Source organism: Chiloscyllium plagiosum, chromosome 5, assembly GCF_004010195.1.
Source record: "Chiloscyllium plagiosum isolate BGI_BamShark_2017 chromosome 5, ASM401019v2, whole genome shotgun sequence".
NCBI classification, from domain to species: Eukaryota; Metazoa; Chordata; class Chondrichthyes; order Orectolobiformes; family Hemiscylliidae; genus Chiloscyllium; species Chiloscyllium plagiosum.
In genome coordinates this window covers 39,196,998-39,212,070 of record NC_057714.1, presented here as the reverse complement: position 1 = coordinate 39,212,070, position 15,073 = coordinate 39,196,998, and the positions used below count along the sequence as shown (strand labels likewise).

General features: G+C 43.9%; 1 protein-coding gene across 2 annotated transcripts in view; it reads left to right on the top strand.

Moving 5' to 3' along the window:
- The first annotated feature begins 3,336 nt into the window (after positions 1-3,336).
- The window catches only part of LOC122549806 (neurexophilin-1), a 125,736-nt gene continuing 113,999 nt past the window's right edge, over positions 3,337-15,073 (top strand). Inside the window, exons 1-2 of one of the 2 annotated variants that reach the window (XM_043689867.1) lie at positions 3,337-3,429; positions 6,600-6,752. In XM_043689867.1, coding sequence (XP_043545802.1) covers positions 6,699-6,752 — 54 coding nt within the window. In that variant the 5' untranslated portion in view covers positions 3,337-3,429; positions 6,600-6,698. Of the gene's footprint in view, positions 3,430-3,685; positions 3,744-6,599; positions 6,753-15,073 lie in introns of those variants that run through there. The other variant, XM_043689865.1, reaches the window with a different exon arrangement.

Sequence of the window (15,073 nt, the reverse complement as noted above, 5' to 3'; positions counted from 1 at the left end):
AATGATAACAATCTCTCTCAATGTCAGCAAAATTAAATGACCAATAAAGAAGAGTCATGGAGTCATAGAAACGTACAGCAGAGAAACCAGACGCTTCTGTGCAACGTCCATGCCAACCAGACATCTGAAATAAATCTGGTCTCATTTGCCAGCCTTTGACTTATAGTCATCTAAACCCTTCCTATTCATGTACCCATTCAGATGCCTTTTAAATGTTGTAATTGTACCAGCCTCCTCCACTACCTCTGGCAGCTCATTCCATACCCACACCATCCTCTCTTCCTGAAAAAGTTGCCCTTAAGGTCCATTTTAAATCTTTCCCCTCTCATCTTAAACCTGTGTCCTCTAGTTCTGGACTCTGCCACCCTGGGAAAAGATCTTGTCTATTTGCCCTCATGATTTTATAGACTTCTGCAAGGTTACCTCTCAGCTTGCAACACTCTAGAGAAAAGGGCCCCAGTCTATTCAGCCTTTCCCTGTAGCTCAAAACCCTCCAACTCTGGCAACATCCTTGTAAATCTTTTCTGAACCCTTTCAAGTTTCTCAATATCCTTCATAGAGCAGGGAGACCAGAATAATTGACTTCAGAAAGAAAGGAAGAGAATATTCCCCTATCTACATCAATGAAGTGGGGATTGAGAGGGTCAAGTTCCTTGGAGTGACGATAACCAACAATCTGTCCTGGACTTCCCACATAAATGTGACGGTTAAGGAGTTACAACAATGCCTCTTCTTCCTCAGGTGTCTCAGGAAACTTGGCATGTCCATAGGGGCCCTCATCAACCTTTACAGATGCACCATAGAAAGCATAGTGTCTGGGTGCATAATGGCCTTGTACAGAACTGCTCTGTCCAGGGCTGTAAGAAACCACGAGGAGAAAGTGAGGTCTGCAGATGCTGGAGATCAAAGTTGAAACTTTATTGCTGGAACAGCACAGCAGGTCAGGCAGCATCCAGGGAACAGGAGATTCGACGTTTCGGGCACAGGCCCTTCTTCCTGAAGAAGGGCCTGTGCCCGAAACGTCGAATCTCCTGTTCCCTGGATGCTGCCTGACCTGCTGTGCTGTTCCAGCAATAAAGTTTCAACTGTAAGAAACCACAGAAGATACAGATGCCTAGACCATCACCGAAGACAGCCTTCCATCCATGGACTCCATTTACACTTCTTATTGCTGCAGCAAAGCTACCAACATCATCAAGGACCCTTCCCACCCCAGTAATACTGTCCCATACAATCTCTTCCATCAGTCAGAAGATACAGAAGGTTGAACAGCTGCACCAGCAGCTTCCAGAACAGCCTCTTCCCTGCAGTTATTAAACTGATGAATAGACTTCAAATAATGTTGATGTTGTTATTGTTGATCTTGCCTCGCATATATCCTGTGTGAGTATGCTTTACTCTGTCCAAATTATTTTTCATCCTCGATCTGTATGTCTTTGCTTACTATGATCTGCCTGTACTGCTCGCAAACCATGCTTTTCACTGTGCTTAGGTACACGTGACAATAAAACAAATCAAATCAAAACCTCCAGCAGCGTTTCTCCCTTTTAAGTAGTATTTTTATTAGATAATTTTAGATGTTAAAGTATTTCTTTTAATTGCTATTCTTATGTTCCTACATACTGTACGTTTTAAGACAACATACAGCTGCCTTTCAGTTTTGATTGTTTTCTATTCTGTAGCCACACCGAGGCGCTGTAAGACTGCTAATCACTTGCCAATGAGCCGCTCGGTTTGAGATTGCTGAAATAATTAATCTCTCCCTTTCACTCCAAAGTGCCAGCAGTGGTCGATGCCGACTGTGACAGTTCAGCAATACGCTTGCTGCTCGGTTGCCTAATCTGGAATTCCTGTTTCTCAGGAATGACCATTTTATGGTAATTGCCACAAGTATTAATTCGGTCAGATTTACAAAGTACAGTGAAGCAGGGATTTTGTGTGTGTATAAACTTGTCTTAAAATGTTATTTGTGTGGTGTAGATGATGTCGGGCATGTACAGATTTGCCGTCTGTGGCTAGAACAGATGGGGACTGGGATGCATTTGGCAGCCCCAGCCACAGTTGGGCGAAATCACTGAAATCATGCGAAATATTGAAAGTCGCAGGTTCTGGTCACAGCTAGCAAAGAGGTGACCCTGAGCCGTGAACGGTGTTGTGTTTATGAGTGTAAGTGAGCAGCAATACAGAAGACGGTGGACCCGAAGGAGGCTAGTCAGCCCCTTCAGCTTGTTCCTCAGATCACAGTCCATTCAGCAGCTCTGTGTGTATTGCAGGAACATTGAGATCAGGCGGCTATGTGTTGACTATAATGCAATTATATATGTAAAATGATATTGCTTTATTTGTGTTCGGATGAAATTGGATTTAACACCTTGAATGAAAGGCACCTACTCCCCGCGCTGTTTCTGCTGGGATGTGGTCTGTAGGAAGCAAAGGGGGAAGCTGACAATCCCTGTTACACATGAGACAAGTGAAGGAATCCTTTTCCATCCCCTCCTCCATCATTACCGATCTCACGGGACTTACAAGGCGCTTCCAGTGATTCTATTATTTTTCCACCCTCTTCTTTCCAACCGACGCGGAGCTTCATGGTGACAGAAGGTGACAGGAGTTTTCTTTCAGAGATCGCCCGGGAATCGCTTGGTGCCAATTGATTGAAACATAGCGTTTCAGAAACGGGTCCCAAGGTACTGACTGTCATATGTACCTTCAGAGAGAGGCGCCCTGCAAAGGATAAGGCTGCCCCGTTGCCCCTCAAGCCCCGGATCAGAGTGAGAGGACTCATGACCCTTTCTGGCCCTCTTTTAGCAACTTTGTAGCAGGGACCGGGGCAACTCAGAAATAGGCACAAGACTGTAGCTTTATAACTCAATTCCACGTCCTGTTCCCTTTCTTAGGTTTGTCCCCTGATTCAGCATCCCTGATAAAGTCGGGAATATTCCCTCAATAACAGTTATAATGACCACATGTGACTTCCTAGACAGAACTTCAAATGACCTCTCTGCTTTGTGTCACCGCTCCCACCAACAGCTCCTTGGAATGTAAGACTTTGGCGCTCTGTTTTGAAAGTTCGCCTCTTGAGGGAGTCATTTCTCCGCACGGAGATGTAAAGAATCTTGACTGGCACCCTCTTCCGCTTCCCCCTCTCCCCCAGCCCGGCTCCCTCCCAAACGTACAGATAGATCACTGAAGGGTTTGTCTTCAGTTCGTGTCGTGTTTGTCATTCACAGTATGATCCTCATATAATGCGAAAGAAAGCTGGACAAGGCAGCGAATTCAGACCTCGTTTTTCTGTTTAGTTAACTCAATCCAACCTGCCTCCTTGCTGCTCTTCGTGTTTTGAGTTTTGCAACTATGAACCTCCCCTGCACAGGGACTCTGGCGCTCCTGGGAGTTTCGCTGTGAAATTGAGACAATTGGATGTTCCTGGTGCGTGAGCTGTAACAAAATTGACCCTTCTCCCTCTCTCTGTACGTGTGTGTGTGTGTGAGAGAGAGGGACGTGTATGTTTTGATAGGGTGGGGGGAGGTGGGGAGAGAGACACACAATCCTTAATTGTTGAGATTCCCGAACCCTGGATCTTGGAAGGCGTGCGGGCACAGCGGTTGGCTTGGAAGCTCTCTCTCTCTCTCTGCCTGCACACCTAATGCCCAAAGGCTTAAATGGGAGCCTAATCATGTTTCTTCGTAAAAGGAAATCAGAATAGCTCTCCGCACCTTGTGCAGAGACGGAACAATGAGCAGGTAATGTGTGCAGCCCAATGTACCGAAAGGGACTAGTTACACCTTCCATCATTAGCACAGTTCGAGTGAAGCAGTGGGGTATTATTATCTATCTGACATGACTTCAGTAATTATACCTTATTAATAATGATGACATTAATTCAAAGGGAGGTTGATTGTGTAAACAATGTGAGTGGTATTTCAAAGTTAGGAGAGTAAAACTAATAAGCAGGCTGATAATCTGATGTTCGTCTAATAGCAACTAAACAAAACAATAATCTTAGCAGGAAAATGCAAAATGTATTCACGGTCGTTCAAAATAATGTCACGGAGCAGTTCAAATGTCTGTGTGAAACATATAAACATTGGAACGAAGACAATGCAGTATGTAAGGTCTTGATGAGAGGAAAATAATCCACTTCAGTCTGCAGAAATAATAACACTGTGATTAACAGTAGAAAATATGTCAACATTGCAATGCAACAGATAAAGTCTTAGCAATCTAACAATTATAATCAATAGCTGCAGAATTGGGTAAGGATGGGACGTTGTTCTTGCATGAATCTCGGCCATTGTTATCACTAATCAGATGGTGACTTTATAAGAAAATAATTCGCAAGCGAGAACCGAATAGATGCTGCAGTCAACACTGTCCAGGCTCACTTTCTTTAACCTGCCGTAATTTGGAAGCACCTGTATCAAGTAATGAAGATGAATATTGCCTCAGTGACTGAGGGGTATTAAATACCCCAAGTGCAGCCTTTCCCTCGCTGCCTTACATTTGAAAAATAAACAGAAGTTTAAAAGCTCCCCTAATGGCGGGGTATGTAACCGTTGTCTCTGCTGTCTTCGTTTTTCAGTTTCTTCCCACCCCTGCAAGTCGGTCGGGGTTGACCCATTCTCTCGGGGTGAATGGCGGGGGCGGGGTGAGATTCTGGGGCCCAGTCTGAGAGCTGCGCCTGGAGCCAGACTATTTGGCTGTGCCCGATCTGCACTGGGGACTGTGCCTGGGGCGGGGCCAGGGACTGGAGCAGGGATTGGGACTGTGGTCCGATTCTGTCATTGAGGCTGGGTTCCTTTGCTGGGATTGGGGTCTGTGACCGGGGCTAAGGTCTGAGACTAGGAGTGGGGCTGTAGTCTGAGACTGTGATTGAGACTGGGGACTTCTGACCATGATCTGAATTGGAGTCTGCACCTGGGCTGGGATTGGAAATTGTGACTGAGGGTCTGTGATTAGGACTGGGGTCTGTGCCTGTGACTGGGGTCTGTGCCTGTGTCTGGGGTCTTGCCTGTGACTGTGGTCTGTGCCTGTGACTGGGGTCTGTGCCTGTCTCTGGCATCTGTGACTGTGTCAAGGGTCTGTGCCTGTCACTGGAGTCTGTGACTGTGTCTGGAGTCTCTGCCTGTGTCTGGGATCTGTGTCTGTGCCTGTCTCTGGGGTTCTGCCTGTGTCTGGGATCTGTGCCTGTCACTGGAGTCTCTGACTGTGTCTGGAGTCTCGGCCTGTGTCTGGGATCTGTGCCTGTCTCTGGGGTCTGTGCCTGTTCCTGGGGTGTGTGCCTGTCATTGGAGTCTGTGACTGTGTCTGGGGTCTGTGCCTGTGTCTGGGGTCTGTGCCTGTGTCTGTGGTCTGTGCCTGTGACTGGTATCTTTGCCTGTATCTGGGATCTGTGCCTGGTGTCTGTGCCTGTGGTCTGTGCCTGTCTCTGGGGTCCATGTCTGCCATTGGGGTCTATGCCTGTTGCTAGGGTCTGTGTCTGTCACTGAGGTCTCCATGTCACTGGAGTCTGTGCCTGTATCTGGGGTCTGTGTATCTGGGGTCTGTGCCTGTGTCTGGGGTCTGTGTGTCTGGGGTCTGTGTCTGTCTCTGGGGTCTGTGCCTGTCACTGGGGTCTGAGCATGTCTCTGGGGCCTGTGCCTGTCTCTGGGTGTGTGTCTGTCTCTGGGGTTTGTGCCTGTTCCTGGGGTGTGTGCCTGTCATTGGGGTCTGTGCCTATCTCTGAGGTCTGTGCCTGTCTCTGGGGTGTGTGCCTGTCTCTGGGGTCTGTGCCTGTCACTGGGGTCTGTGTCTGTCTCTTGGGTCTTGCCTGTCTCTGGGGTCTGTGCCTGTCACTGGGGTCTGTGCCTGTCACTCAGGTATGTGCCTGTCTCTGGGGTGTGTGCCTGTGTCTGGGGTGTGTGCCTGTGTCTGAGGTGTGTGCCTGTCACTGGGGCCTGTGCTTGTGTCTGGGGTGTGTGCCTGTCACTGGGGTCTGTGCCTGTCTCTCAGGTGTGTGCCTGTCACTGGGGTCTGTGTCTGTGTCTGGGGTGTGTGTCTGTCACTAGGGTCTGTGCCTGTCACTGGGGTGTGTGCCTGTCTCTGGGGTCTGTGCCTGTCACTGGGGTGTGTGTCTGTCACTGGGGTCTGTGCCTGTGTCTGAGGTGTGTGCCTGTCATTGGGGTCTGTGCCTGTCTCTAGGGTGTGTTCCTGTCTTGGGGTCTTTGACTGGGGCTGGCGTCCTTTGCCGTGCCTGGGGTTGGGGTCTGAGACTGAGCTAGGGACTCGGTGGTGGTGGTGGTCGATGTGGAAGGGGGGAGGGGGGAGGTGGCTGCTGCAAGCCTCTGATAGGCAGCCTGCTGCCGATGTCACGGGCGGTGACGTGCTCGAGTGCAGCCAGCCCGGGCTCGATTGGCGTTTGGAACCGATTTGAGGCGGCGGCAAAGAGGGGCTGATCACCAATGATCAGATTTAATCGTCCCTGAATTGAAACTTGGCAGGCACTGAATTATGAGATTGCTTCACTGTTTTGCTGGATTAATTCGCATTTAATCGTATTTTTTTTAACTGAAGTAACCTTGTTTAGTGGTCATGGGGTCCATAATTTCATTTTTGTTTAGATGTACAGGCTCGTGAAAGATCCCTCTTTGCTCAGGCGAATACAAGGTGGATCTATGCTAAGGAGCAAGCGGAAAGCAGAGGAAGTTTAAGAGGGGAGAATGCAGGCTGTTTATTGGTACGCTGTCCTTCTCCTTCAGAGCAGTCTTTATTTGGTAAGTTTATGGACGCTTTTAAATGCATTTTTTTTTAAAAGAAAAAGCTACAGCGGGCAGTGGGCTGTATGAATGTTTCAGTCCGGACCTGGAGGAAGCAAACACGGAGTGTTGTCTGCTGCTGCTGGTTTAGTGAGTGGATGTCGTGGGGGCAATGATAACCTCTCCTTGTACGTTTCACTCGGTAGCTGATCTGAACAGTTTCAAATCCAACAGACTTTGCATTTATACTAAATACCCCGATTTATACCTATCGGTGGCAAAATAGGATTGTGTATTGCTGGAAATTTGGGATATTCTTATTTTAGGTCCTAGATCTGATAGTAAATACAATCCGATTTAGTGAGTTTTGATTACAACATGATAAAGTGTGATCTGACTGGCGACTCAGAAAATATTTACTGTGTATCAATTGGCAAATATATAACTGCCAGTAAACCTGAAATAAAGAAACCCAGTCAGAATTACACATGCTGCAGATCGGGGAACAATAAGTAGGCTCGATGAGCGAAAGTAGTTTCTGCTTTCTTCTGTAATAGCATTAGTGCGTGTTCTGTCGCTTCAGTTTCATCCCTAAAGCACATGATATTTACTTTTGCTCATATAGATTCAGTTGTCCTCATGTCGTCGCAAAAGAGAACATTCATGATCCCAATATTATTTTCATTTAGATTTTGTGATGCAAGGTATTTACGATCCTTTTAAGGTCACTTACGGTTTAAAATAACCAAACACGTCTTAACGAAGAACGCCCGGAGTCTTAGACATTTACACTCATAGTCTCTGTGGAGTAGCTTCTTGTGATGAAGAAGACATAGCAGTGGGTGCAATTACGACTCAAAGCCGACAGAGAGTGCTGTAGATCACAGAATGTTTCTCGAGAACATCCTTAACTGCACAATTTAGTGGGAGCAATGCATCTCTTTCATTACGGGGACCCAGTGTCTCTGTCAGCACAATGGATGCAGACATATTCTTTCTAATTTTTTATCTACCTTATTCGACATGTGGTGCTGTGAGATATTGAGGTTGAAATGTATTTTGATAACTCTGAATTTCACGCAGTTGTTTTCAATGCCTCGATAAAGATTGTTTAGGTAGGATTGCAGAATATATTCAGCTGAGATGTTCCTTAAATGTTTGAAGCGAGTCGAAAAATAAAGTAACAATGGGATAAACCACCCGAAAGTGACACAATAACAGAGACAGAAAGAAGGCGATAAAGAACAGATAACGGGGTACAATGATTGAGGAAAGTGTGGTTGGTGAAGCAAGAAGGGAGCAACTGGGAAGCTCGGGAGAAAGAACCGAAAATTGCTTTCATCAGATATATACGTTCCACGTTATAGTTGCGCATGTCTTCTACTTTATTGTTCGATTCAATTAGCTGAAGTTCGATTGATTAGAAAACATTTCCTAAAGTACCTGATGCTTAACTTCTGGAATGCAGCATGAGGCCTTTTCTGACAGTTGACGTCGAGTGGGAGAGAGAAAAAAATAAACATCAAATTTACCAGAGTCAGCCACTGCCGTTTAAAACAGCTCTAGGAAAATGTTCTTTACTAGCAAATGGCTGTGGTTACTTCCTAGCACCTTAAAGCCCAAGCAAATGTTGGGGTTGCAGTCCATCCGTGCTGCTATTGCCGCAGTGCTTGTTTTAATGTGGCACTGCTTTCACAGGCACCGCTTGCATTTTCTCGAAATTATGAATTAGGCGACTTCAATCTTCAAGTGATGTTGATTGAATTAACGCCTAGTTACTGACTTCACTAATTGTAATATCTTCTTGGGGCAAACGCTTCCGTTAAAAAAAAACATGATTTGGCAGTCTATTTTTTTTTATTTAGCCTGTTCCAGTGAAATTAAGTTTCCAATGAATTGCAAGAGAAGTATGTATATAGTATTGAAATGACATGGTAGTTTTAATGTTAAATAGGCTTACACAATTTTGTCAAATACTCTAACAAAGCAATTTAGTGTTTAAATGAAAAAAGGGAATTGAAGTGTTATAGGTCTCGAACTACTGAACAACCATAGACTAAAATAAACTGCACGTTCTTCACACACGGATCACAGAGCCAGTCTATAAATGACTAATTTTGGATGAATGTTCCAAGAGGATAGCAAATACTTTATAAGCTGGCTTTGTGCAGTAGATGAACAATTCATTGGAACATGTCAATTGAATAGAGGTGAGCTTACTTTACTCTCCAATGCGAACAAAAACTGCATTTAAACACAAGGATGTTTATTGATAAACAGCCACATCTGATAAATAATGCATCCTCCAACTTAGTTTAAACTGCTGTAAACTTAACAACGATGCAAATTGACCACGTCCGCATCACATTCCTGTATTTTGACCGAAGGCATGTCACCTGGAAATGGAGATTCTAGAGACAACTTCTCAGAGCCCCCTTATATTTACATGGAGCAAAATCTGTACCGTGTCAGTTTCAGCTGAATAGCAACACAGAGACATAAATCTATACTTCGGATCAAGCGTGTGTATTAAGAGAAAACACATTCTTGACTATAGAAGGAAACGGGAATAGGAAAACCAATATTCTGAAAGAAAAAGTCGTTTCTTTTTCCACAGATAGCAGATCTGACACACGCCAACACCCTTCCTAATCGCCCCAACCCCAGGTATTTATTCTCCAAACTGAACTTCGATCAGCCCTGAATCCCATGACGAAAAATTGCTATCAGCAGTCTTTGAAAAATACACTTCCTGGACCCTTGCCAAACACCGGATAGAACGAAGCCTTTGGGCAAGAGAAAGAAATGATGAAGCGGTGGGCAGCTGTTTTATAAAAGGGATGAAGACAATCAGTTGGGAGATGACTCAAACATATGGCATACGCCTGGCTAGCGGAATGGACAGACGCTCAGAGCCATTCCTTCAGTACGAGTCAAGCTGGGATGCAAGGATATGCAAAGGATTTCCTTCACACGGAGACAGAGGGAAGACAGTACATAGTGACAATATAATTAAGGGAACACATAATAACAATAAAATAAAGTATTTATATCCATAAGTATTTTCCTGTTAACAGTTCTGGCTTTTTCGATTTTGTGCAGATCAGGGAAATGTCTGAGTACCAATGAGGCCAAAAAGGACAAGTGAAATATTTTTGTTTTGTATCATTGTCCACATGTTTCATACATTACGCAAATATTAACGCCTGTTGACTTTGTGTTTAACGCTGTGAACCCTACTTAAGTACACTAGAGTAAGTGACAAAGCTGCCTTTTACCAAATGTTCACTAGTTTTGATGGCACCAAGCAATAATATCACATTCCTATGACAAACGTGCGTGTATTCAGTTACATTCATGACAGACCACTGATGCATTTCCTTACGGAATGATTCTCAAAACACATAGACCTCATAACGGAAAACCCCCTTTCGAAGTGACCAATAACCATTGTTGAGATTACTTAAGGACGGAGACCGTAGGGTGGGTAGGAGGTTTACCCGGATAAATGTCCCTTCAGACTTTTCTAAACAGTTCAATTGTTGGTGGATTGGAGATGTTTTTGATGTCTCTCTATTGATTTAGTGAGGTAATTATATATTTAGAATGAATGTAATGTCAATATTATACAATGTTACCTCAATCTTTTAATTCGTATTGTTGAGAGAGTCTGAAAGGCGAAAACTGGATATTGAAGCCATTTTCCCCGCAGGTATATATTTTTGGGATGGCTTGGTATTTACTTTGACTTGGACAGTGAACCCGCGGAATGAAGTAATTCGTGAGCGTTTGACCAGTGGTAGGCGCTGTGCAGTGTTTCCCTGGCTCAGTAGTGGCAAAACTACTTGACTGGCGAACCCAGTGTGAACTTCAATCTTGACTGGGGCAATATCCTAAAGTAGCGTTATTAATAATGGTGAAGCCTATATAACATATGATGACTTTAGTATAAATATATTCACAGTGACTTACTCGGACGAGGACTGTACATATATGGGTGGGCGTGCGCGCGCGCGAATATGTGCATTAAACAAGCTTTCCAGAGGTTTTCGCTGTTCATTTTCCTGCAACGTTTTCAATAATATTTGCATCCCTTTCAGCCGGCTTATTTAATAGGTAGGGGATATTCGCAGTAACAATAGCGAGGTGTATAAGCTTCTCTTGAAATTCCGGGTAGTTCGGTCGTAATGATTAATGGCCAATATGTATCAGATTATTGGGTGGCTTTAGTCCGATGGATTTCTGTCTGCTTGTTGTAAGATAGCTGAAATATTGGCTGTGAGTGCGGAAAGGGCACTTGCAGGCGTTACATATTTGTGGTTACACTAAAACAGAAATGGCGTTAACGGGAACAACTTCAGTTGTTAGATATATTTGCGTATAACTTTGTGAAACAGTATCATTTGGATTTCCGGGTAGACACGGAGAACCCCACAAGTCAACCAGAGAAGGTTGCTTCATGTGCAATCCAGATGCCCAAATCTCAGACGTTTATTAGGATGTGCTAAACACGGCACTTGTCTTGGGTTTGTTTGCTCATTTCACGGTTACAGAGGCGGTTTCGTTTCTGGTGAATGCGAGCAGGAATATTGGAAGCCACTCTGTTTTAGGGAAGTCACTGTCGAGCCTTTCCAAGCAGAATGGGCTTGGCATTCCCAACTCCGGCTGCTCCAGCAGTTGGCAGACCGAAAGCAGAGGTACATTATCAGCTTATTCTGGTCCTTAACACCCGAGTCCACTGTAAGTTAAACTGAAACAACCTCCGTGGTGTTCTGTAAACACGGTAGCAGAGATTTTACAAACAGGAGATTGTCATGTCGATGGCTTGGATTTTACCAAAGTGACAATAAAGTGAAATAAACGCCTTCGCTTTCCGTCAGCTGCAAAGGGCTCTGTTGTCAGGGTGTCATTCAGTGTAGCTTGAAAGTCGAATGAATTACATTTAATGAAAGTGCTCCCAAGATGAATATTATCAGCGATTTCTTCTATTTGCTCTGTCACATACCACTCCAAGGAGGTCTGATGCAATTTGATAGAAGACAGATAAACGGTTGGAAAAAAAATGCGAAAGCATCTTCGAAGTTAATTAGCAAAAAGTAAATGAGTTGGAGAACAAGAAATAGAACTGAATAGACTACGCGAATCCAAATTAATAGTGTTTCGGAAAGACTATTACTCAGAGATTTGTCAAGTGCCATTTATTGATAATACAATAAAAGCAGGGTTCAGAGGAAAACAATAGGTTGTTGTTTTACAGGTTGGAATTAGGTATTGGTTAGGTGCTGGATGGCAGTGTAGGCCAGTAAACGGGCTGAAGATAATCTAAGCGTTGACAAGATCTACACTCAATTCCACTTTTGCTTGTTGTTAATTAAAGATTTGCCATCAGACTCTGTTAAAACACATCACTCCATCTGTAGCCCGAAGCAGTGATATTCTGTACGGGAAACAACAGAGCATGTTATTTAATAGATAGCAAATCCAGCCCGATTTCCGGCCTATTTTATCATCGCAAGTTGCTTTCACACATTCACATGTAAACAAAGTGTGATGTGAATTGCAGTTACTATTGCAGAAGGACAGCCAGGTGTTCAATAACTGGAACACAGAAGTGACAGCCATGCAAAGCTTTATTTATTTAACGCCGATTTAAATGAAACACTGGAGTGGATACTCACTACAGCATTTGCATTGCGTGCTTACTTAATGGATATTAATTACAGCGACTGGCCAGAGAAAAGTCAAAATGATAGATGTCGCTTCTGGATTTACGATTGAGGGAAGTGGTCGTTTTGTAAATTTCTATGATTTATCACATCTCTCTCAGAGATGCAACCGTCTTTACAGAAAGAGCAACATTTTTCACTGACCAGTTGATAGCCAATGACTAAGGAAGGTTAGTTAAGAGAGAGGGACTAATATATTAGTGGAGTCACAAACCCGCGTTATTATCCAGGCCGAAAATGCACATGAAAAAGGCGGTGATTGAAAAAAAAATCGGTCGCCGTCAGACATACCGCAATATTTTGATTTTTCAAACTCTGTTAGCATTTTTTAACGATAAAATCGCACATTCACCCTTTCAGTTTACTCTGGCCCACGTCGCTTTATGTAAACACAAATACGGTAATATTGTGTTTTCTGTGTACTTCACGCTGACAAGTAATAACTAATCTGAATTTGAAGTGGCCTGTTGTCCGTACACGCTGCTAAAGTTGGTTTTTTTTTGCTTTTTTTTGCGATTTGTCTATAAGACTTCTTTCAGCTGACAATGGTTTTCAGTTGTTTTACTGTTTTACTTTGTACCGAAATAATAAGCAAAAGCCCACCCTCGTAGCAAACAAAGCAACTCCGAATTGGTTTTGACGCACAGATAAAGTCTTCAAGTATATTAATTTCGATTATTGGGACTCAGAGACTTGGGAAGTAATGAGAGTGAGAGACAGGTTGGTATCGGGCCCTGCCATCAGGAACGTAGTTGCGAAACCCAAGGCACTCTTAGGGAGTACAAAAGGGTAACATGCAGGCACGCCGATGTAACAAAGCAAACCAATTCCCACATCAGTCATTATTTTTGAACTCATTTCGTGGCGGAGCGTCGTGTTTTGGAAAGTTGCTGCATGTGTACAGCAATGATAACGCGCATTCCACTCTAGCTCCAGATGGCAGTCTGGCCCTGGCAACACTAGTGCAATGGGAATAATGACACAAACTCCGGCCACATGCTTGTAAAATGAACAGACAAGAATATAAAACATTGCGTTTTCCAGTACCCGTGAGAACAGTCTTCCAAGCTGATGGCAATTTGCACTTTGGAAATCGCAAAGTGATATATTTTCGCACATTATAAACGATTTGACCTAATCAGTTACCGAAATTGCTTTAGGCAAACACCACATTTGTTAAGCTGTGAGTCAGGATTTCTTCCCCATTGTGGATGCTGCTGCTGAGACCGCATGGTTGTTCCAGAATGGGCAGCGCTGAGTGTTCGAACAGTTTGGATGCGGAGTTCCTTCGCCCATCTCCGTGTTGCCAAACAAAATCAGCGGCTGCCTCTACATACCGGAATCAGACTTAACCAGTGACAGTCAAAGCAAACAAGTTCATTCCAAAGGAATAAAGATTCGTTTTAACCAGAAATCAGTTCGCTCTCATTGCGCAGTTTTGCAGTCTACGTCGCACTTAATGTCTGCGTTTCCTCCAGAGATGCTGCGGACAATAGCCATTAGCGGGGTTTTTTGCGGGTTGTAGGGGCAGTGGCGATAATGATTTAACGTTCCTACCCCGTCACATTTTCCTTTCGGCAAAAACAGACTAATGGGTGAACCGCGTACTGTGAGTGTGTTACATGATAGCCTGCGTTGTTGTAAAAAGTACATTTTCTGATCTGATTCTTTCTGGATATGTGCCATACCGCTGTCACTTCTTTGTTGCATCCGCTACCAAAAGACACGAATAAGAGAGACAGTATTTAAACAACTCAAACTACCTACAACTTACAAATGACACAATTTAAACTATATCATTCTTACATAATGATAATTACAATCAAGAGCGATTTCCTCTGGAAACTAAATCACTGATTGCGGAGCGTTTTGAGAAATGCTCAGGACAAATTCGTAAAACTCTTCCTAAACAATCCCTTTTGTTTCAGAATTAGTGGACACGAACTTGACAATTTTGCTTTCCACATTCTTTTCCAAAGCCCACCATTCACACACCACAGTTTACATTTCGCTCACAAGACAGATCTATCCCAAATGCAAAATTGTCATCTCCCTAATATTCTATCGATTGTACTCAGTCCCTAAAGTGCAGTGCCCGAAATGTGTTTGTGCTTGGGCGCCAGTCAAGCCCACGTTTGACCAAACCTTCGTTTGCCCCGGCCTTAATACCTGCAATCCTCTCCCTAACGCTCCTCGCGGCCCTACCTCTCTGTCCTCCTTTAACATTCCCATTCCAAGCTACCTCTTTGACCAATCTTCCCGAATGTCTCCAGCCATTAATCGGTATCAGGTTGGGAAGCACCATCACTCCGCTAACAATATTTTGACTTAATTTTAAAAAGAATCTGTTAACCTTTTGAGTTTGTGTTCCAATTCCCCGCCAAGACCTGTGTAAACCATTATTGTTCATATGCAAGAGTAGAAATCTGTGTTTCTGTTGTCTGTCGATAAAATGGGCCGGAAATCGTGTTCCTATGTTCTTATAAAGCACTTTGAGATGCTTGCCTGAGTCTTCAATCGAAAGTTAACTTTGATGTAAGAAAGCACGAAAATTGGTGAGTAGTTCAGTTGAAATTACTAACTGGAGGAAAGCTGCCATATTAATGAGAGGGC